The 22728-nt window shown below is 45.6% G+C and overlaps 1 protein-coding gene across 2 annotated transcripts in view; it reads right to left on the reverse strand.

Annotated features, from left to right (window-relative positions):
• Nucleotides 1-3410: 3410 nt before the first annotated feature.
• gnaz (guanine nucleotide binding protein (G protein), alpha z polypeptide) overlaps nt 3411-22728 on the reverse strand; it is a 68000-nt gene continuing 48682 nt past the window's right edge. For both annotated transcript variants that reach the window (XM_064307213.1, XM_064307214.1), the window contains one exon: nt 3411-5485. In XM_064307213.1, coding sequence (XP_064163283.1) covers nt 5141-5485 — 345 coding nt within the window. In that variant the 3' untranslated portion in view covers nt 3411-5140. The remainder of the gene's footprint in view (nt 5486-22728) is intronic.

Consider the following 22728-nt stretch of genomic DNA (forward strand, 5'->3'; position numbering starts at 1 on the left):
GCCTCAGTCCTGTCTAACCGTGCGCTCACAGTGCAGATTTGAGCCGCCTCAGTCCTGTCTAACCGTGCGCTCACAGTGCAGATTTGAGCCGCCTCAGTCCTGTCTAACCGTGCGCTCGCAGTGCAGATTTGAGCCGCCTCAGTCCTGTCTAACCGTGCGCTCACAGTGCAGATTTGAGCCGCCTCAGTCCTGTCTAACCGTGCGCTCACAGTGCAGATTTGAGCCGCCCAGTCCTGTCTAACCGTGCGCTCGCAGTGCAGATTTGAGCCGCCTCAGTCCTGTCTAACCGTGCGCTCACAGTGCAGATTTGAGCCGCCTCAGTCCTGTCTAACCGTGCGCTCACAGTGCAGATTTGAGCCGCCTCAGTCCTGTCTAACCGTGCGCTCACAGTGCAGATTTGAGCCGCCTCAGTCCTGTCTAACCGTGCGCTCGCAGTGCAGATTTGAGCCGCCTCAGTCCTGTCTAACCGTGCGCTCACAGTGCAGATTTGAGCCGTCTCAGTCCTGTCTAACTGTGCTCCAGTGCAGATTTGAGCCGCCTCAGTCCGTCTAGCCTGTTGCTCACGAGGCAGATTTGAGTCCCCCTATAGTTCCTTCAACCGTGGCTGCTTGTTCAAAGGAAAATCTCTAGGCTTCACCTATAGGCCTGCGCCGCCTGTTGGTAGGGAGGGCAAAACGGAGCTTTAGAATGTCGCCAGCAGTGTATGCGCGTGAGCTTGACAATACATTTCTCACAGAAAAGGTCATTTGTCGCTTTTTTTAGTTCATTACAGTGGTGATAGAAGTGACTAGAATTAAGTGGTACTGTGCTGTTAGCCTTTATTGATCGCCATCCAAGGTTGATGTGAAGTAGCTAGCACAATCTGACAGTACTAACCAATAAAAATGTACTTTGAATGGTACTTGGTCAATCAAACGGTAAATGTGAAAAACATTCGATTATAGTCAGCGGCACTGAAATTTTCTGTCACAGCCTCAATAAACGGCAAAAGTCCCAGTAGAAGATTGAATTAAATCTTTAAAAGTTATATATTTTCTGAAACCTTATCGATTCCGCTTGGCCATAGTGAGTGAAACTAGGCGAACTGAGCATACAGTCGCTATGTAAATTACGTCAGAAGGATTCAGCCCTGTTTGCTACCTAAACTTCACAACACACTCATTTCCGTTAGCATGCTTGTAACATGAAGTGTCTACTTTCAAAATCCATTGAAACCATTCACAAATGACTTGGGACTTTGAAGTTATAAAGCGAGATGTATCAAGTGTCCACTGAAAATACTGACCTGGTTATCAGTCAGAATTCTGAGAGAACCAACTGCCATAAATGACTGCGTAAAATCAACCAGTAAGAGTTATGATCTCACTGGTTCAGAACCCCATAAATGTAAACAGTTGAATGTTCAGTGAAATCTATCAGTTTTCGGGGCCGTCGGAGTCCCGATCTTATCATTGATGGAATTTTGGGAAAGTGCGAGCTAAAAGGCCACAAAAACAGCCAATGTATCACATTAATATTCCATATGTACGATCGCTGTTCACAATATGTTAATTTAAGGCTAAACTGGTATTTTAATCACAATACTTATGTTAATGTCCGGAAATACATTTTCCGATTGTTCTCTCCACTGTTGGGTTTAAAATGGTGACTTGCTCTCAGGTACGTGCTTTTGGTGAGTACACACACTTCTGCTGTAGAGTTCATTTTGGGCATATATGATGGTGCATTGACTTCAAACACCATGGGATTCCAAATACAGGGGCCAGATGGTGGGTCTTTCTACAATCATCCATTTTCAAAACAAATTGAATATGGCCGTTAAATGCGGAGTTGCAATAAAATTGTCACCAATTTCTAAAGTGTAGTGTGTTGGCCACAGTCAGGTGAGCATTACCAGTGAAGTTAATACCTTTGTAGATTTTACAGCCATATGAAAACTTTAGTTTGAGCTTATAAAAGGCAGAGCTTGTGTCTCTGCACGTAAATGGATATCTGAATCTTGCATGGTTTGATAAAGCAAAGTTGCCTCCAAGTGAGAGCATTTCCTTCCTTACTGTTAAATATATTCTTACACAATTCAGACAAAGTAAAAGATTGCATGACTAATATGTAATGAATATGAAACATGTTAATGTGTAATAAGTGATATATGGTCAAATCTAATCCTCAAATTCATTGGCTTTTAGTGGTCATGTTTAGCCAGGGAATTTACTTGCTTGCATTTTCTTTTTCATTGAAAAAGTGATAAGGGCTCACATACTCACATAAGAACCAGGAGCCCCGCCAGACCTAACCGTCAGGATAAGCACTGTGGTTGACTGACTGAATTTCTAGCCTCACCTCTGTACTTCTAAGAAGAGTGCTGGTCAGTAAATTGGCTGAAATGCAGAGCATTTATGCCCATTTGGTAATGCAAGGTGATGTAAAATTGTTTTATATTTTCATGTGTTGTGCTGTTTTAAATGATTTTCTTTGCTAAGGGCTTGCCAGTTGTCACTGAAAGACTACTTTCCTCTGAAAATCATTCAAACAGCACCCTTCCAAGTTTCCGTCAAAGTGTTTTACTTGTAATTTGAGAAATTACTTTGTACAAATTCGCCATGTTCAGGAAACACATTGTGAAACTTATGAAGCAAGCTTTTCAGGAACACATTACCAGTAAGTAAGAACGTGAAGTTAAGCACTGCTATGGAATTTCATTCGTCAGTTCTGAGAAATAAACGTAATGCATGCTTTGGTAAGAAGTCAAATGCAGCAATATCCTTCCTAGAAAATGTGTCTGGTTCTCTGTGACAATTATCATTTTTCCAGTTGAAATTATACAAATGATCCATTTGGTCATTTAGGGAAAAACAAAATACAAACTTCATGTGGAATTTGAAACCGTACAGATGTCCCTTGAGTTTGTAGCATCTGTGGCCTCAGCAACTAAATTATAACTGAACAAACGTGAACTGCTGTTGAGCGCTCTTTGTAAATGTATTTCCTTGTTGTTTGCAGTTAGCAACAAACGTATTTCAGTCCTTTGATTTCTTGGGATCCTAATCTCTTACTAGGATGCTGTCTTGGTTTGCCCTATTGAAACTGGTGGCTGATTTTTATTCAAAAAGGAAGAAAGTAATCTTGACATTGAGACATTGTTCACCAGAGGACTCAACACCAGCACTGGAGCGCATGAATGACATGATCCTGTCAGTAGGGGCATGCATTAGAACCAGCTCTGAGAAGGAAGGGCTTCTGCAGTTGTGCTGTCATCTTCATCAGACCTATAAAACACTTCTGCAGTTGTGCCGTCATCTTCATCAGACCTATAAAACACTTCCACAAAAATATCCTGCCCGGTGAAGACCCCCTCCCCTCCCCTCCCGTCCCCTCCCCACCACCTCACAAAAACACATCTACAAGTGAAGTCAACATTTCAACATTTGCTTTATTTACTAATATTGTTCTTGTTATATTTATTTTATTTTCTTAAATCATTTTTCAAAGTGGACATCTTGGAAAATCAAACCTTAAGCCCTTAGCTGCAGTTAGCACATTGTACCTCTTCTCTGTTTGAGAGGAGGAGAGAAGTGGACAAGCGCTCGCCCTCTCTACATGTTCACACTTAGCGAAAGAGTGTTCATGTGCAGAGAGTGTGTGTCCTTGTGATTATATGCTCCTGTTATATTTATGCTTATTCTCCTCCCGTAGTGCCCCTCCCCTCCCTTCCGCTGCCCTGTCATCATGATGCTTTTCTGTGTCGCCTCGCCCCTGAACGCTCTGAATCATGGACCTAGATCTCGGGGGGACAGGGGGGACACGTATCCCCCAACTTTGGGATGACGTCAAATCTCCCCCCCCCCCCCCCCCCCCCATATTATCATGTATTTGGTGGCACTGTTAGTATTCTCCCACCCCCCACAAAAAAATCCTATTTCATATTTCCTGTTTGTTGTCCTGCCCAAAGTTGAAACAAGATCTATGTCCTTGCTTTGAATTACATGAAACAGTCTGTGTAATGTGTAAATTCTTCCAAAGCCAATCCAGCATTTTCCTTATATTCCTATATAGATCGTATTCATATGTTAATTAATTTGTTTTCAATAAATACCTTTCAGACAATAACTGTACAATCGTACACAGTGTTTGTTTGATACCATATTTTTTGGGAGATTTCGTTTCTTAGGAACTAAAACTGAATAATAATGGTAAAAATCCTGACATCATGCATTATTCTCCTCTCACTCAATAAAAAATGAAAAGAACTTATGCTTTTTTATTTACACTGAAATTGGCACTCTTGTCATTTTTAATTCTTTTTTATTTTGTATGTAACTTGGGATGTGAGTAGAAAGTATGAATAACTTAATACCTGCCATCAGCTGCATGGAAAATACTCTCAAAGTCAAATAAACACTTGCAGTAAAAGGCAATTTTGCACATCCAACTTTTGTAAAAATAAAAGCAACAATAAAAAATAAAATGTCCAAGGACAAAATAATCTTTAGAGCTTTTCTACCATCAACCCAAATCGGCCACACACACACAGACATCAGTTTATTTCAGTTTGTGGCAGTTTGGGAAATGGAACCCTGTCAGATCCTCTTTCCCAGGAATTTAGTTTCTCTCTCTCTCCACTCCCTCCTGCTGTCTCTCTGTATGGTTATTTGTTATTCACCAGCAGATAAAAAGCTGTAAGCTTAAAAAGCTGTAAGACCTAAGTTTGAAAAACCTTTCTGAGAGAAGCATGGTTTGAAACAGGTAAATTAGACTAAGAAGAAAAAAAAAAACAAACTTAAAAATGGATGAATGGACTTGTTAAATCCAGTGATTTAATTAAAGAAGAAGGGGGGCTGGGCCCAATGTTTCTACATCAAACCGGCAGCTGACATTTGATCCCAAATCCAAGGTTTTGCATGTTAACAAAAGTGTGTGTGTGTGGGGTTGTGTGTGTGTGTGTGTGTGTATATTCAGCGCAGAGACATTTATTCCAAACTCCAGGCTATTTTCCAGACATTTTTTTTCATTAAGTCTGTTTGCATCTGTAATCCCCCCAGATAAGCCCCTCCCTGGCTCACAAAGCTGTCCCTCCCGTCTGACCTCCAGGGGCGTGGCTTGCGGTGTGTGGGCGGGCCCCGCCACACCCAGACTCCGGGCCCTAGCACAGCCCGATGTACTTGAGATTGTTCTGGATGATGACGTCCGTGACGGCGTCGAACACAAACTGAATGTTGCTGGTGTCCGTGGCGCAGGTGAAGTGGGAGTAGATCTCCTTGGTCTCCTTGTTGCGGTTCAGGTCCTCGAACTGGCGCTGGATGTACACGGCCGCCTCCTCGTAGGTGTTCTGCCCCTTGTAGTCTGCAAAGCAGACGGTCAGCGGAATGCGCTTGATCTTCTCGGCCAGCAGGTCCTTCTTGTTGAGGAAGAGGATGAGAGAGGTGTTGACAAACCAGTTGTTGTTGCAGATGGAGTCGAACAGACGTAGGCTCTCCGCCATTCGGCTCTGAAGGAGAGGAGAGAGGGAGAAGGGAGAGACAGAGACAGAGGGAGGAGGTAGGGGGAGAGACAGAGGAGAGAGAGGAGATGGAGGGAGGAGGAAAAGAGGGATACAGAGGGAGGAGGGAGAGGGAGATGGCAGAGCATTTGAATTTGGAAATAAACCTATTGAACAAATTTTCCATCCATATAATCACATCAACAACAAAGCAGGAATCTTCTGCATCAGAATGACATGAATCAGAATCTCACACCTAGGAAGGGGAGAGAGAGAGCTAGAAAGAGGGAGGGAGAGATGGAGAGACCTGGTTATTGAAATGCAGACATTCATTTCAAGAAAGGACAAAAGGTGGTACATCCACAAAAGCACACAAACACTAAAACCCCAACTTCAGTGATTCTTCAACCTCTCATGAAGGGAGAGGGAGACTGATTTTAAAGATTTGTTTGTGCAGCCAGTGATCGTGTCAGCATTATTTGTGTCGATAACTGCAAGCAGCGATGCAGATCAATTTTCCAGTCAGGTTAGTCCACATGGAGTCCCATGCCTGACAACAAGTGCCTGCACCAGTAGCAGTGAATGTGCCACATTGGTACATGACCAGAGAAAGTTCTGCCCCATAGTGATTAAGCACTCAAGAGACCCCGGGACGGAAAGAGAGAGGCGGGAAAAGAAACTGATTATGGAGTCTAATGTCATTCTCCCGAAATTTCCCCAATGGGACAACTTTTCATTGTGAGAGGAATTAGAAATATGATAGACATGTTTTCCAGCCCATGAAAAACCACTGGCCACACCTCTACAGACAGATGAATTATTCAATACTGTTAAAAGCTTCATCTGTAGCCATTTAGAGTACTTAAAAGCACCGTGACCGCAAATAGAAAGAATAACTGAACACATCAAATGTATGGGATTATAATTCTTCGCTATATTTGTCTTGGAGTAATATTGATTAGTTTTTTCTTTTGTTTTACATAAATGAATATGTACTTATGACTTGGAAGTATTGTATTTGTTGGTTTATCATGAAAACTATACAAACACTGTCGAGTGTTCAGGTACAAGTGATGTTTGGTGTGAACATTTCTGCAGATTTCAGTGAAGGTGGATAAGGTGCAGACTGCTTGATAACTGCCTGCATGTGACTCACGAGTGATTCATTCAGGGAGTCTGAACTCGCTGCAGATTCACACAAGCCTTGTGACTCACGAGTGATTCATGCAGGGAGTCTGAACTCGCTGCAGATTCACACAAACCTTGTGACTCACGAGTGATTCATGCAGGGAGTCTGAACTCGCTGCAGATTCACACAAACCTTGTGACTCACGAGTGATTCATGCAGGGAGTCTGAACTCGCTGCAGATTCACACAAACCTTGTGACTCACGAGTGATTCATGCAGGGAGTCTGAACTTGCTGCAGATTCACACAAACCTTGTGACTCACGAGTGATGCATGGAGTGAGCCTTTATCTCATTTTCTAACTGAATTTATTTTCTCGACCTCCTAGTTGGCACATCCAGATTAGACTCTAGTCGTCAGTTCAGAGATCACGCCCCCCCCCACACACACACACGCACACATGATGGGCAGCATTGATCAAGCCAGTGTCCACAGTCCACACACACTCTGCACCCTTATTAAAACAGCATATGCACCAATAATCAACAATAATACAATAATAATCAAAGTGACCCTTCATAAGGTGCTTTGGAGGATGCACAAGCTCCGATAGGACATCACCAAACAGGATGGGATAGGGTTCAGGTCAGGGTTAACCCTGCTAATAGACTTCCAGATTGGGGGCAAATAAAACGTTTCCTTCTAACAAAGAAAGGACTGTTCTGTGACCCATCTTTACTGAAACAAACACAAATTCTTAGTTCAGACTTTTTTGTTCTTAAGCCACACCTCTGAGATCTCAGCATGTTTGTTCATTTCATTTACCCATTAACTCCTCCTGTCTTTCTCCTTTATCCTGTTCCTCCATTCTTTATTTCTTTTATCTGCTTTTCTTTTTTCTGGCTAACCTGTTTCACTTTGGTCTTGTTCCCCTCTTCACCCTCCCTGTTCTTTTCTTACTGCAGCGGTGTGAGCATCACTGAGAGCGAGGTGCAAACACGCCTCCAACTTCCACATGGACTGGCTCAGTGTGCTGCTCTCTGTGTAAACGCTGTCTGTCTGTTTCACATGGACTGGCTCAGTGTGCTGCTCTGTGTAAACGCTGTCTGTCTGTTTCACATGGACTGGCTCACTGTGCTGCTCTCTGTGTAAACGCTGTCTGTCTGTTTCACACGGACTGGCTCACTGTGCTGCTCGCTGTGTGTAGTTATTATAACGGAGTTAGGATTGTGGAAAGTTCCCTTGTGTTGGCCCTGTGAAGTTAAATGATACTGCAGAGTGAGAGAGAAGTGTTGTGTCCAATGCAGATATGATCTCATCGGTGTCTCCAGCCAAAATGAAAACCTTTCTCTTGCCAAAAAAAATCTGTTAAATTTTTTCACGCTTGGAGGACCCTGGTGATAATATTCCCACGTGCACGTGCAAGAGAGTCTCAAATATGCGCATGGTCTCCCAGGACTGTCTCCTGTGCCTCTCACAGAGGCTCATCTGTGAGGACACACTGACCATTTCAAGCTGAAATCCAGCTTTTTATGTTTGGAAATGGAACAGAAGCACAAGGTTCCAAATTTATCCACCTTTTATGGGAAAAGGCAGAACGATTCCACTGTCAGGGAAAAATAAATCTGTTGTACCTCATGCCTTAGGATCTCATCCCTCGCATTTCATGTTCACTTTTTATCTGGAAATCAGATACAGTTGTATCAATATACCATAGAAGAAGGACGTGTGATCTATCAAATAAGTATTAGAGAGAATCTATATAATTGTGTGCTTATTCTCATAAAATAACATGTGCAATTATGGAAATGCTGTGCTTATAGAAGTTTACTACTCTTAAAACGTTTATCTGTACCCTTTTTTTCTTGTTTCTCAGAGGCAGCTTTAAAAAATATTTGAAGCACTTATGTTCTTGACTAGGAGTGGTAATGACACTTTGATCACCCAGTAATTTGAAATAAAGTATACAAGCCAAAAAAAAAGGAAAAATGGTTTTCTTTGCACAAGTATTTTCATTTTATGTAGCAAAATTCTGGACAAAGAAATGCATTCAAGAAATGTTGAAGCTGATTAAAAGATTTCCAACAGTAACATATATTAGACTGCTGAATTATGTATTCTCAATTATGGGACAGCAGAGAATGTATTTTGTGATAGCTACCTCAATGAGTAAAACAATGGACTGTTAATTATGAAAACCAGCTAATATCAAGCGCAGGGTGTTCGCTGAGAAGGGTAAGAGGAGAGTCGGTGTGAACCTGGAGCTGAACTGTTAACTTTGGGGGTAGAGGAGCGAAGCGGGGGTGACGGTTCTCCCCCCCCCCCCCCCCCCCCATTGTCTGGCCCACCGGTGAATAAGCATCAAAGGGTGGTCCGATGAGTGACCTCTGCCACACCCCCCAGTTGGCCACCTGAATTCAGTTCTCTCCTCTGGACACTGTCTGACATTTTGCAGCCTTTGTACTTCTTAGACAGGGGATCTTTTAAACACCAACGCCTCAGTCGGCAAACAATGTCCTCTTGCCACCAGTGAGGATGAGGGTGAGACCACCACCACCACCACCACCCCCCCAATCTGTGGAATGCTATTTCCAGTTGTTCATTGGCTGGCTTTGAGCGCGTCATTCCGCTGGTGACACAGGCCAGCGGTGAACAATGCTACGGCAGTGTTACGGCAGTGCTACAGCTGCACTACAGCAGTGCTACAGCAGTGTTATGGCAGTGTTACGGCAGTGCTACGGCAGTGTTACGGCAGTGCTACAGCAGTGCTACAGCAGTGCTACGGCTGCACTACAGCAGCGCTACGGCAGTGCTACAGCAGTGTTACGGCTGCATTACGGCTGCACTACAGCAGTGCTACAGCAGTGTTATGGCAGCGCTACAACTGCACTACAGCAGTGTTATGGCAGCGCTACAACTGCACTACAGCAGTGTTACGGCAGTGCTACAGCTGCACTACGGCAGTGCTACAGCAGTGTTACGGCAGTGTTACGGCAGTGCTACAGCTGCACTACGGCAGTGCTACAGCAGTGTGGCATGAAGCAGGTTACTTGCTACGGCAGTGTTACGGCAGCACTAGCAGCGTACGAGCAGTTACGCTGTGTACGGGAGTGCTACGCTGCATACAGCAGTGTTACTGGCAGTGCTTACAGCAGTGTTACGGCTGCACTACGGCAGTGTTACGGCAGCACTACGGCAGCGTTACGGCAGTTACGGCTGTGTTACGGCAGTGCTACAGCTGCACTACAGCAGTGTTACAGCAATGTTACTGCTGCACTACAGCAGCGCTACAGCAGTGTTACTGCAGTGCTACAGCTGCACTACAGCAGTGTTACAGCAATGTTACTGCTGCACTACAGCAGCGCTACAGCAGTGTTACTGCAGTGCTACAGCTGCACTACAGCAGTGTTACTGCTGCACTACGGCAGTGCTAAGGCAGTGTTACGGCTACACTATGGCAGTGTTACGGCAGTGTTATGGCTGCACTATGGCAGTGTTACGGCAGTGTTATGGCTGCACTATGGCAGTGTTACGGCAGTGTTACAGCAGCACTACAGCAGTGTTACGGCAGTGTTACAGCAGCACCACGGCAGTGTTACGGCAGCGCTACAGCAGTGTTACAGCAGTGTTACAGCAGCACTACAGCAGTGTTACAGCAGCACCACGGCAGTGTTACGGCAGCGCTACAGCAGTGTTACAGCAGTGTTACAGCAGCACACGGCAGTTTAGCGGCAGCAGGTTACAGCAGCCACCACGGCAGTGTTACGCAGGCTACAGCAGTGTTACAGCAGTGTTACGCAGCATACGCAGTGTTACGCAGCAACGCAGCACGGCAGTGTTACGGCTGCAGCTACAGCATGTTACGGGCATACGCAGCTAGGTGTTACGCGCATAGCAGCGTACAGCGTGCTAGGCAGTGCTAGCATGTACAGCGCATACAGCAGTGTACGGCAGTGTACAGCAGTGCTACGGCAGTGCTACGGCTGCAGTACGGCAGTGTACAGCTGTACGGCTGCATAGCGGCTTACAGCAGTGTATGCATGCTGCAGTGTTATGGCACGGCAGTGCTAACAGTGACGCACACATGCAGTGTTTGACGCTGCACTGACTCAGCGTTTACTGGCAGGCTACAGCGCACGTTACGCAGTGCTACAGCAGTGTTACGGCAGTGTTACGGCAGTGCTACAGCTGCACTACGGCAGTGCTACAGCAGTGTTACGGCAGTGTTACGGCAGTGCTACAGCTGTACTACAGTAGTGCTACAGCTGCACTACGGCAGTGCTACAGCAGTGTTATGGCAGTGTTATAGCAGTGTTACGTCTGCGCTACGGCAGTGTTACGGCAGCACTACGGCAGCGTTACGGCAGTGTTACGGCTGCACTACAGCAGTGTTACGGCTGCACTACGGCAGCGTTACGGCAGCACTACAGCAGCGTTACAGCAGTGTTACGCAGCGTTACGGCAGTGTTATGCCTGCACTACAGCAGTGTACAGCATGTTACTGCTGCACTACAGCAACGCTACAGCAGTGTTACTGCTGCACTACGGCAGTGCTAAGGCAGTGTTACGGCTACACTATGGCAGTGTTACGGAGTGTTATGGCTGCACTATGGCAGTGTTACGGCAGTGTTATGGCTGCACTATGGCAGTGTTACGGCAGTGTTACAGCAGCACTACAGCAGTGTTACGGCAGTGTTACAGCAGCACCACGGCAGTGTTACGGCAGCGCTACAGCAGTGTTACAGCAGTGTTACAGGCAGCATACAGCAGTGTTACAGCAGCACCACGCAGTGTTACGGCAGCGCTACAGCAGTGTTACAGCAGTGTTACAGCAGCACTACAGCAGTGTTACGGCAGTGTTACAGCAGCACCACGCAGTGTTACGGCAGCGCTACAGCAGTGTTACAGCAGTGTTACGGCAGTGCTACGGCAGTGTTACGGCTGCAGTACGGCAGTGCTACGGCAGTGTTATGGCTGCAGTACGGCAATCTTACGGCTGCACTACGGCAGTGCTAAGGCAGTGTTACGGCTACACTATGGCAGTGTTACGGCAGTGTTATGGCTGCACTATGGCAGTGTTACGGCAGTGTTACAGCAGCACTACAGCAGTGTTACGGCAGTGTTACAGCAGTGCTACGGCAGTGTTACGGCTGCAGTACGGTAGTGTTACAGCTGCACTACGGCAGTGCAAGGCAGTGTTACAGCAGTGTTATGGCTGCACTATGGCAGTGTTACTGCTGCACTACGGCAGTGCTAAGGCAGTGTTACGGCTACACTATGGCAGTGTTACTGCTGCACTACGGCAGCGTTTCTGCAGCGTTACGGCAGCGTTACTGCAGTGTTACTGCAGTGTTACGGCTGCACTACGGCAGCATTACTGCAGTGCTACGGCAGTGTTACGGCAGTGTTATAGCAGTGCTACGGCAGTGTTACGGCTGCAGTACGGCAGTGTTACGGCTGCAGTACGGCAGTGCTACGGCAGTGTTACGGCTGCAGTACGGTAGTGTTACAGCTGCAGTACGGTAGTGTTACAGCTGCACTACGGCAGTGCTAAGGCAGTGTTACAGCAGTGTTAAGGCTGCACTATGGCAGTGTTACTGCTGCACTACGGCAGCGTTTCTGCAGCGTTACGGCAGTGTTACTGCAGTGTTACGGCTGCACTATGGAAGTGTTACTGCTGCACTACGGCAGTGTTACGGCAGTGTTACTGCAGTGTTACGGCAGTGTTACGGCTGCACTACAGCAGTGTTGCGGCAGTGTTATGGCAGCGCTACAGCAGTGGTACGGCAGTGTTACGGCTGAAGTACGGCAGTGCTACGGCAGTGTTATGGCTGCACTACGGCAGCGTTACTGCAGTGTTACGGCAGTGTTACAGCTGCACTACGGCAGCGTTTCTGCAGCATTACTGCAGTGCTACGGTAGTGTTACGGCTGCAGTACGGCAGTGTTACAGCAGTGTTACAGCTGCACTACGGCAGTGTTTCTGCAGCATTACTGCAGTGCTACGGTAGTGTTACAGCTGCAGTATGGTAGTGTTACGGCTGCACTACGGCAGCGTTTCTGCAGCATTACGGCAGTGTTATGGCTGCACTATGGCAGTGCTACAGCTGTACTACAGTAGTGCTACAGCTGCACTACGGCAGTGCTACAGCAGTGTTATGGCAGTGTTATAGCAGTGTTACGTCTGCGCTACGGCAGTGTTACGGCAGCACTACGGCAGCGTTACGGCAGTGTTACGGCTGCACTACAGCAGTGTTACGGCTGCACTACGGCAGCGTTACGGCAGCACTACAGCAGCGTTACAGCAGTGTTACGGCAGCGTTACGGCAGTGTTATGCCTGCACTACAGCAGTGTTACAGCAATGTTACTGCTGCACTACAGCAACGCTACAGCAGTGTTACTGCTGCACTACGGCAGTGCTAAGGCAGTGTTACGGCTACACTATGGCAGTGTTACGGCAGTGTTATGGCTGCACTATGGCAGTGTTACGGCAGTGTTATGGCTGCACTATGGCAGTGTTACGGCAGTGTTACAGCAGCACTACAGCAGTGTTACGGCAGTGTTACAGCAGCACCACGGCAGTGTTACGGCAGCGCTACAGCAGTGTTACAGCAGTGTTACAGCAGCACTACAGCAGTGTTACGGCAGTGTTACAGCAGCACCACGGCAGTGTTACGGCAGCGCTACAGCAGTGTTACAGCAGTGTTACAGCAGCACTACAGCAGTGTTACGGCAGTGTTACAGCAGCACCACGGCAGTGTTACGGCAGCGCTACAGCAGTGTTACAGCAGTGTTACGGCAGTGCTACGGCAGTGTTACGGCTGCAGTACGGCAGTGCTACGGCAGTGTTATGGCTGCAGTACGGCAATCTTACGGCTGCACTACGGCAGTGCTAAGGCAGTGTTACGGCTACACTGGCAGTGTTACGGCAGTGTTATGGCTGCACTATGGCAGTGTTACGGCAGTGTTACAGCAGCACTACAGCAGTGTTACGGCAGTGTTACAGCAGTGCTACGGCAGTGTTACGGCTGCAGTACGGTAGTGTTACAGCTGCACTACGGCAGTGCTAAGGCAGTGTTACAGCAGTGTTATGGCTGCACTATGGCAGTGTTACTGCTGCACTACGGCAGTGCTAAGGCAGTGTTACGGCTACACTATGGCAGTGTTACTGCTGCACTACGGCAGCGTTTCTGCAGCGTTACGGCAGCGTTACTGCAGTGTTACTGCAGTGTTACGGCTGCAGTGCTACGGCAGTGTTACGGCTGCACCACGGCAGTGTTACGGCAGTGTTATAGCAGTGCTACGGCAGTGTTACGGCTGCAGTACGGCAGTGTTACGGCTGCAGTACGGCAGTGCTACGGCAGTGTTACGGCTGCAGTACGGTAGTGTTACAGCTGCAGTACGGTAGTGTTACAGCTGCACTACGGCAGTGCTAAGGCAGTGTTACAGCAGTGTTAAGGCTGCACTATGGCAGTGTTACTGCTGCACTACGGCAGCGTTTCTGCAGCGTTACGGCAGTGTTACTGCAGTGTTACGGCTGCACTATGGAAGTGTTACTGCTGCACTACGGCAGTGTTACGGCAGTGTTACTGCAGTGTTACGGCAGTGTTACGGCTGCACTACAGCAGTGTTGCGGCAGTGTTACGGCTGAAGTACGGCAGTGCTACGGCAGTGTTATGGCTGCACTACGGCAGCGTTACTGCAGTGTTACGGCAGTGTTACAGCTGCACTACGGCAGCGTTTCTGCAGCATTACTGCAGTGCTACGGTAGTGTTACGGCTGCAGTACGGCAGTGTTACAGCAGTGTTACAGCTGCACTACGGCAGTGTTTCTGCAGCATTACTGCAGTGCTACGGTAGTGTTACAGCTGCAGTATGGTAGTGTTACGGCTGCACTACGGCAGCGTTTCTGCAGCATTACGGCAGTGTTACGGCTGCACTACGGCAGTGTTACGGCAGTGTTACAGCAGGGCTACAGCAGTGTTACGGCAGTGTTACAGCAGCACTATGGCAATGTTACTGCAGTGTTATGGCAGTGCTACAGCAGGGCTACAGCAGTGTTACGGATGCACTATGGCAATGTTACTGCAGTGTTACGGCAGTGTTACAGCAGGGCTACAGCAGTGTTACGGCTGCACTATGGCAGTGTTACGGTGCACAATTCCCACCGGCCGCCTGGCTGCATACAGCTGATGACTCATTGTGAACACAGCTGTGTGAGAAACGGCTCGCCTGCTCCACCCACTGCCTCTGGAATCGGGTCACAGGAATCTCCACAGTGCCTTCAGAGATTGGGTGGGGGGGTTTGAGAATGGGTGGGGGGGTTTCTAACCTGCTGTTCTGTGGGAGCCTCACTGCTGGCTCAGCTTATTACCCATTGTGATTGGATGAAACACACAGCGAGGGGGGTGAGGGGGTTGCATTGTGATTGGAGGGGTGGGGGGCTGCATTGTGATTGGAGGGGTGCAGAGGGAGAAAGCGCTGCTTTTAGCCCAAAGCCCACAGCTAGCAGTACCCAGCATGCAGCCTCCAGCTGCCTCCACACTCCCTGCACAGTCCCCACACACAACCCTTAATTAAGCTTCAGTATTAATGAAGAGGTTCAGCAGCCTGCTAATTCTTTGTTTCCAGTAAATACAAATCACTGGAGCGTCAGAGCCTCCTGCTTCCAACAAGTCAATTCCATTCAAATAGATTTGTCTTCTATCCATCCCCTCTCCCTCTTTCTCTTTCCCTCCTTCCCTCCTCTCTTTAGTTTAGCGGACTGCCATAATGGTCAAACGCAGCAAAGGCTCATCTCATGGCTTGGCTTTCTGCCAGCGAACAAACCAACAGTTCGGTATTCTAAAAAAAAAAAAAGAGAAATAGGCAGCTTTTAAGAGTGAAGGATGATTCTTCTTTTCTAAACTGAATTTACATTTACATTTCTACATCTGTAATTTGAGATAAAAGGGATTTTAATTTGTATGTATGATTGCTGAAAAATATCCCATCATCTTTCCTTGGTAGCTTACTGATTGGTATGTTACTCAATGCTAGTAAGCCTTACAATATTATTAACTACTTACTAAATTAATTAGTACTTATGATTAGTAGTATTCTTGTTATAGTATCCCAAGAATGCAAGGTCATTCCTGAAGAGTGGTCCGTTTAAGGCCTCACACCCGGTGAGTCTGAGTATGCGAGAGAGAGAGAGCGACCACCATGGCAGTAGAACAATTAGAAGTTTTACATTTTTAGAGTGTGTCTGTCCCCCATGGAAATCACACAATTTGTTGAAAAACAAGCAACAGTTTTTCTAACCTATATTCCTGGATTCCTGCAGCAGGCCGTTAGTCTGAATCATTCAGGTAACGATTCCTGCAGACTTAATGCATTTGGTCAGAGCCTTTTATAAACAAGTTAGAACAACTGTTGATTGTGTCTGTTGAGCAGGAACGCAGTCCGTTGGTGACAGTTTGGAGGTAACTGGCCGTTGGTGACAGTCTGGAGGTTACTGGTCGTTGGTGACGGTGGTATTTTTATTTTTTCTTGTGGAACACACATCACAGCAGCCTTGTCAACTTTCTATACATTCTATGGTCTGCAGTGAAACATTTGGTTAAAAAGTAACCAGCGTTTGCTTAACCCTGAACCTTCCCTTTTTCAGAATGGTCAATGTGTGGTCAGTAGACCCACCACTCAAAGGTACAGTTAATCATTAGCTCAACTTGCCTCAAATCATAATCTTATAATAACTGTGTGAAGGTGTGCAAAAACTGTCGGATAGGGGCAACTCTGAAAACTGGCGGTAGAGGCAACAAACCCAGGTGGCAAAAGCGGGCTATCTCTTGATAGAACAATCAAAAATTATATTTTTACTTGAGTGAAGTGCAGTAGTTATAAATGGAAATGAGTTCTGTCAAAATATTACAGATGACACTAATTCATATCTGTCAGGGTCATCTGTAATAATCTGCTAGAACATTACCTCGTATCTCCATGTCAATTGGTGAAATGTCACATCAAACAGAAACTTATCTCCATTTTCACTGAGCCAATTTCCATTTTTTTATTTAAAAAATTATTTTAATCCAAAGTTGTAAGACAAGAAAATAAAGTCAGGCTGTGAACTTGACTAAAATTATGTTTTGGGAAATTTACTTTTGTTTAGATGATTGATGTCTACACTAAAGGCTCTGGGCCTGCATTAAAACACATGCCCCATAGCTCAATGGATAGGGTTAGGGTTAGGGTTAGCTTACTGGCCGTTGGTGACAGTTTGGATAAGTATTTAGCTATTTGACATAGCTCAATGGATAGGGTTAGGGTTAGGGTTAGGTTACTGGCCGTTGGTGACAGTTTGGATAGGTATTTAACTATTTGACACAGCTCAATGGATAGGGTTAGGGTTAGGGTTAGGTTACTGGCCATTGGTGACAGTTTGGATAGGTATTTAGCTATTTGACATAGCTCAATGGATAGGGTTAATATATTAGCACTCATGCACCAAGATTCTAGTGATCTAGGGTCAGTTTGCCTTTGTTTCATTTACTTTTAGTTTTAAATAAATTTGGGACTCCGCATATCCAGTTCCCACCCCAATTTGGAAGGGCTAATAGTCTGCAACTGCATATGTGCCAAACTCCGGTGCTGATTCAGGAGTGGGTAGACATCCACAGTTCTCCTCTGAAATGCCTGGCAGCACCACCACCTGCCTCTTTCACACTGCAGACTACAGCTAAGCTCACACAGAGTGGAGGCAGAGGAAGACCTTTTATATGCAGCTTAGACTGTAATCTGCAGGTACTCGATAGACCAGCAGGAGTTGCTAGATAGTGATGCACATGGAACCCTATCCAACTACCATTTTGTCCTTATAATGGATGAGGTGTATTCAATACTATATATATCACTATTTGATATATGGACAGGGACAGCACCTCCTAGATCACCACCCCTTTTTTTGAGAGCCCTAAAGGATTTAGGCCCAGGTTTGTTCTCAAAGCTACAAGTCCACTACCTGCTAATGAAACAGTCCTTACTCTCCTATAACCAAGCGATTACAGACATTAGAGCCAAATTTTTATGATCTAATTACTGCTCATCAACATAATTCTAGATTCCTATTTAACACAATTGATCACCTTGTGAATTCTGCTCCTGTCACTGTTTTTGTTCCATCCCATACAGAGTGAAATTTTTCATCCTTTTTTGTTGATAATATTATATCTAATATTGCCTCTTCCATACCTTTTTTTGAAGTCTATTGACCTCAGCCTAACTTAGTGAATTATTTTAACTCCATCTCTACTCAAAACCTTTTTGATATTGTGTCTCATTTCAAACCCTCCTCCAGTCCATTGGACATTATACCCTCTAGCCTCTTTAAAGAGGTCATTGTGGCCATCAGCACAGACCTACTCCCTATTGTGAATAGTTCACTCTACCAGCTGCATTCCAAATAGTTTAAAGACTGCGGGTGTCCAGCCATGAGTAACTACAGACCCATCTCCAAACTACCATTCATTTTCAAGATCTTGGAGAAAGCAGTCTTTAAGCAACTTTTAGAGATTGAAGACAATAACATCCTTTCAGTTTGGTGTTTGAAGCCTCTACAGTACAGAAACTGCCCTCCTCCTCCTCCTCCTCCTCACTAATGACCTTTTGAAGAATGCCGACTCCGGTGACTGCGCTACGCTGGTGCTCCTTGATTTAACCATGGCATTTGAGAGAGCTGAAATGGTTTTCATCTTGTCTAACAAGAGCTTCTCAGTGTCTGTTAGAGATTGATTCCTTTGGTGCAATGTGGTACTGTGGTGTTCCTCAGGGCACAATTCTTGGGTCAATACTGTTCTCTCTTTACGTGCTACCGCTGGGCCAGGTTATCTGTCAGCATGGAATTTCCTTTCATTGTTATGCAGATGATGCCCAGCTGTATCTATCAGTAGGACCTAATGATTTAGATATTTTACATGACTGTATTGCTGATTTTAAGAAATGAATGTCTAGTAAATATTTTATCAACTAAACTCAGACAAAACTGAAGCTCTTATCATTGGACCTGAGTGCGTCTCCAGGCACATTCGCTGAAACCTAAGGTCTTAAACTCCTAGTGTTGGGCCTGAATCTAGAAACTTGGGTATAGTTTTTGATTCAATTCTGAGTTTCAAGCAGCACACAAAACAACTGTCCCAGTCTTGTTTTATCTGAAAAATATTTAGAAATTAAGATCGGTCCTGTCATTTGAAGACACTGAGAAAATTGTACTTGCTTTTTTATATCTTGCCTTGACTACAGCAATGCTTCTTCTGTTTCCCCAAAAACTTTGGCTTGGCTTCATGATATACAGAATTCTGCCTCTAGGCTCTTAACTAGAACAAAATTCACTTCTCATTGTCCCGGTGGTCTCACATTACCTTACACTGGTTACTGCTGATATTTAGAATTGATTTTTTAAATTTTAATGTTTACTTTTAAAGCATTGCATGAGCCGGCACTGCTTACATTGCTGACTTATTGGTTCCCTATAGGACAACGAGACCTCTTAGGTCTTCTGACGAGGAACTTCTAGTTGTGCCAGAGTCTAGTTTAAAATGAAAGGGTGGTTGTGCCTGTGCAGTAAGGGCCCCTACGGTCTGCAGCAGCCTTGTCCGGAATGTTAGGTCTGCTGAATCTTTCTCTATTTTCTCTTCTTCTCTTGCTTTGTCTGAAACTGTAAACCATTTAACTTTTATTCCTATGCTTTCTTCTTTTAATCTTCATTATCTTATACTGCTTTTACTGTGTTTTGCGTTTTTCTTTTGTTTTTTTTACTATTTTACTTCATTTTTTTCTTTATTTAAAGCACTTTGTGCTTTTTGCTGGATAAGTGCTCTATGAATAATAATAATAATTATTATCACTTAAAGAAAATCTTTGAATGCACAAATGGTTCTTTTTTAGTTTGGATAAACTGACAAGCTTTGCCACTGTATTTCTGAATGTAATATCCAAACTGCGTCCAAAATACCAGTTTGTTTTCCTTTTTGCTTTTGCCATTATCTGTTATCAAGTAATGATCATCCAGCTTTGAGCACACTGCTGTATAAATGAGCTGGGAAATTTTCTGGAAATTATTAAATCAAAATGGCTTCATTTGGCAAATCTGTATAGATGTCTGCACAATGAAATAAAGGACATCTTCATTAAGAGCAAGAAATAAGGAACATATCCTGTCAGTCATGAATGCAGCCAATTAAATTGTATTATTTGTATTATTATAAGGATATTTAGTAATACTGTACTAATTTGTGTCAATGAAATATGCATGGTTGCACAATTAATGTTTTGGTAATAAAATAAAAATAAAAACATAAGAAACTGCAATTGTTGTAATATGAGAATAATTTAAGCTCAAACGCAACCCTGGGTTTTTTTTTTTTGTTTGTTTTTTTTTGTTTGACTGGCATATTTCCAGGCTTTGAACGCTACAGTCAAGACGATAATTTAATTGAATTCAATGTTCATATTTTATTTATGAATGCAAGTGGGCATTGAAATATGTGCTTACCATACTCCTTTACTCAAATGAAGGGCTTTCATAGATGCAGAAATTCATTTAACTCTTCAAACTGAATGCGTAACATGTATCTTCCTTCGATGCATTGCTTTCCTCTATTCCCAGCTCCTTTTGGGCCAAAAGCTAATCCTCTCACACTAACTCTGGTAGCCCCTAGCTAAGGCTCTCACACTAACTCTGGTAGCCCCTAGCTAAGGCTCTCACACTAACTCTGGTAGCCCCTAGCTAAGGCTCTCACACTAACTCTGGTAGCCCCTAGCTAAGGCTCTCACACTAACTCTGGTAGCCCCTAGCTCCTTTTTTCCCTCCTTTCTCGTTTTCCCCCTCTTCTCTTTGCCCCTGCGGTTACAGTCTGCGGCAGGCGTGTTGCAGGTGTGCCCATCACTGCTGTGCTGTGACGTAGCACTATATGAACACTGTGAAACCAGCCAAATCTCTACTGCAGATGTGCCCGTCTAGAGTAGCTGAGAGGGCAGTTCTTAAGAGCTCTTTAATTTGGCTGTGCAGACTCTGTAAACAGCTTCTCTCTACACCTTTCCCCTTGCCCCAGCTCTGGGGGGGGAGTGCAGCCCCATAAACCTCCTGTTATCCTCCAGCCCTACCTGCTGCTAATAGCTGCAGAAAGTAGCTCAGCAGCAAGACAGACGGTGAGGACAGACTGGCCTGTTTTTTTTCTGGTTGCGTGATGTCAGAGATGAATGGGTCAGCCTTGTGATGGTAAACAGTCTGAGATCTCAAGCTTGCACAGTTATATTAACCACCAGCTCAAGGATTCCAGCAAAGTCACTATGTGCTATTTTGTTTTCATGTGATGTGGAATGCTGGCCATGCATGATGTAATGTAAAAATCATTGGCTGTTTGCCAGTAAGATAAAAAGAAAATGTATAAACTGTGTGCAAGCCACAGGGCCGTAAACCATACTGAGGGAAGAGGCAAGTGCACCATATTGCATGTGAAATGTGTATGTTCATGCATTCATGCATTACGTTGCTGAATATCCACTGCCGCTGCACTGTCCTGGTTCACACCCCTTCAGAATATGTGTCAGATCGGAATGTTTCAGCCTCAGTGTTAGGAGACCGAACATGGAGCTGAATATCCGCTCAGTCTGTGACATAATCTGTGGTTGTATCACTTTATGAAAATGACTCAAATTACAGCTCTCTGGCATGGCAGCAACACTCCCCCCTCACCATCAGAGACAGGTCACCTGACCAGGCTCTCTGTCAGAGACAGGTCACCTGACCAGGCTCTCTGTGGGCCATTATCCCCCTCCCTGCCAGGGAATAATGCAGTCTTCCTCCGGGTCTGTCTGCTGCCTCTCCGTTAGCGTTAAAAAAAGGCCAGCGCTCGTCATCCCCAAGCGTTCCACAGCAGCAGCAGGGGCTACATCCCCCCTTTACAAAAAACACAAGCTCTACTGTATGCCTATTCTATCCTTCAGAGTATGTTTCACACTTTCTAAAAGCTTTTTTAAAAATGTTTTTGTTTTGCTCTAGCCTGTTTCTGCCATATCAGCCCCACCCCCAAACACACGCCTGCACATTCTCCATGTAGCCCTGTGCTATATTTCCCCTCCCCCTCCTTTTTCTCAGTCACAGCTCATTGTCAACAGCAAAGGATTAGATGCGTGTGACTGGCTTGTTGCTAGGCAACAGTCTCCATGGCAACTGGCTCAAATTGAAGAGAGGGATGGGAAAAAGGAAAAAAGCTGAAAGGCTAGGAACCGGGATAGAGAACTGGACTGTATGTGTAGGGTGTGGGCCAGAAATGAATGATTATATAATAAGTTTAATTTCTTAATGTAGCTAAAAGATTCAGATTAGATTTGACATGCTGCATGTATGTCCAGTAGATGTCTGTAAGCATCCATGATTTATAAATTAATTTGTTTAAAAACAGCAATAATGAATAAGGTTTTGCCCTGCCTTACCATTCTCATTAACCTGCTGCTGCATAGATGTGTGTCGCTCAGCGCTTGCTACCTCTGACCGCTCTGTTTGTACTCAGCCCCACGCTCGCTGTTCAGGCTTGACCTGCTGCCCTGCTGTGGCCTAGTTCTGTGGCAAATTGACCCCAGGCCCCTGCCCCGACCACGCCCTGCACCATACCGCACCGCAATGCTCTATGCCCGACCACGCCCTGAACCGCACCACACTGCACCATAATGCACCACACTGTACCACACCATACGACACCACACCATACCACACTATACGACACCACACCGTACCACACCATATGACACCACACCGCATCACACCGCCCTGAACCACACCACACCATACTACACCACACTGTACCACACCACCCTGACGCCACACCACACCGCACCGCACCACACCACCCTGAACCGCACCACACCGCACCACACCACCCTGAACCGCACCACACCACACCGCACACACTGCACCACACCACTCTGAACCGCACCACATCACACCGCACCACACCACCCTGAACCGCACCACACGACCCTGAACCGCACAACATCACACCGCACCACACCACCCTGAACCGCACCACACCACACCACACTGCACCACACCACCCTGAACCACACCACACCACCCTAAACTGCACCA

The sequence above is a fragment of the Anguilla rostrata genome, chromosome 14, assembly GCF_018555375.3.
Source record: "Anguilla rostrata isolate EN2019 chromosome 14, ASM1855537v3, whole genome shotgun sequence".
Taxonomy (NCBI): domain Eukaryota; kingdom Metazoa; phylum Chordata; class Actinopteri; order Anguilliformes; family Anguillidae; genus Anguilla; species Anguilla rostrata.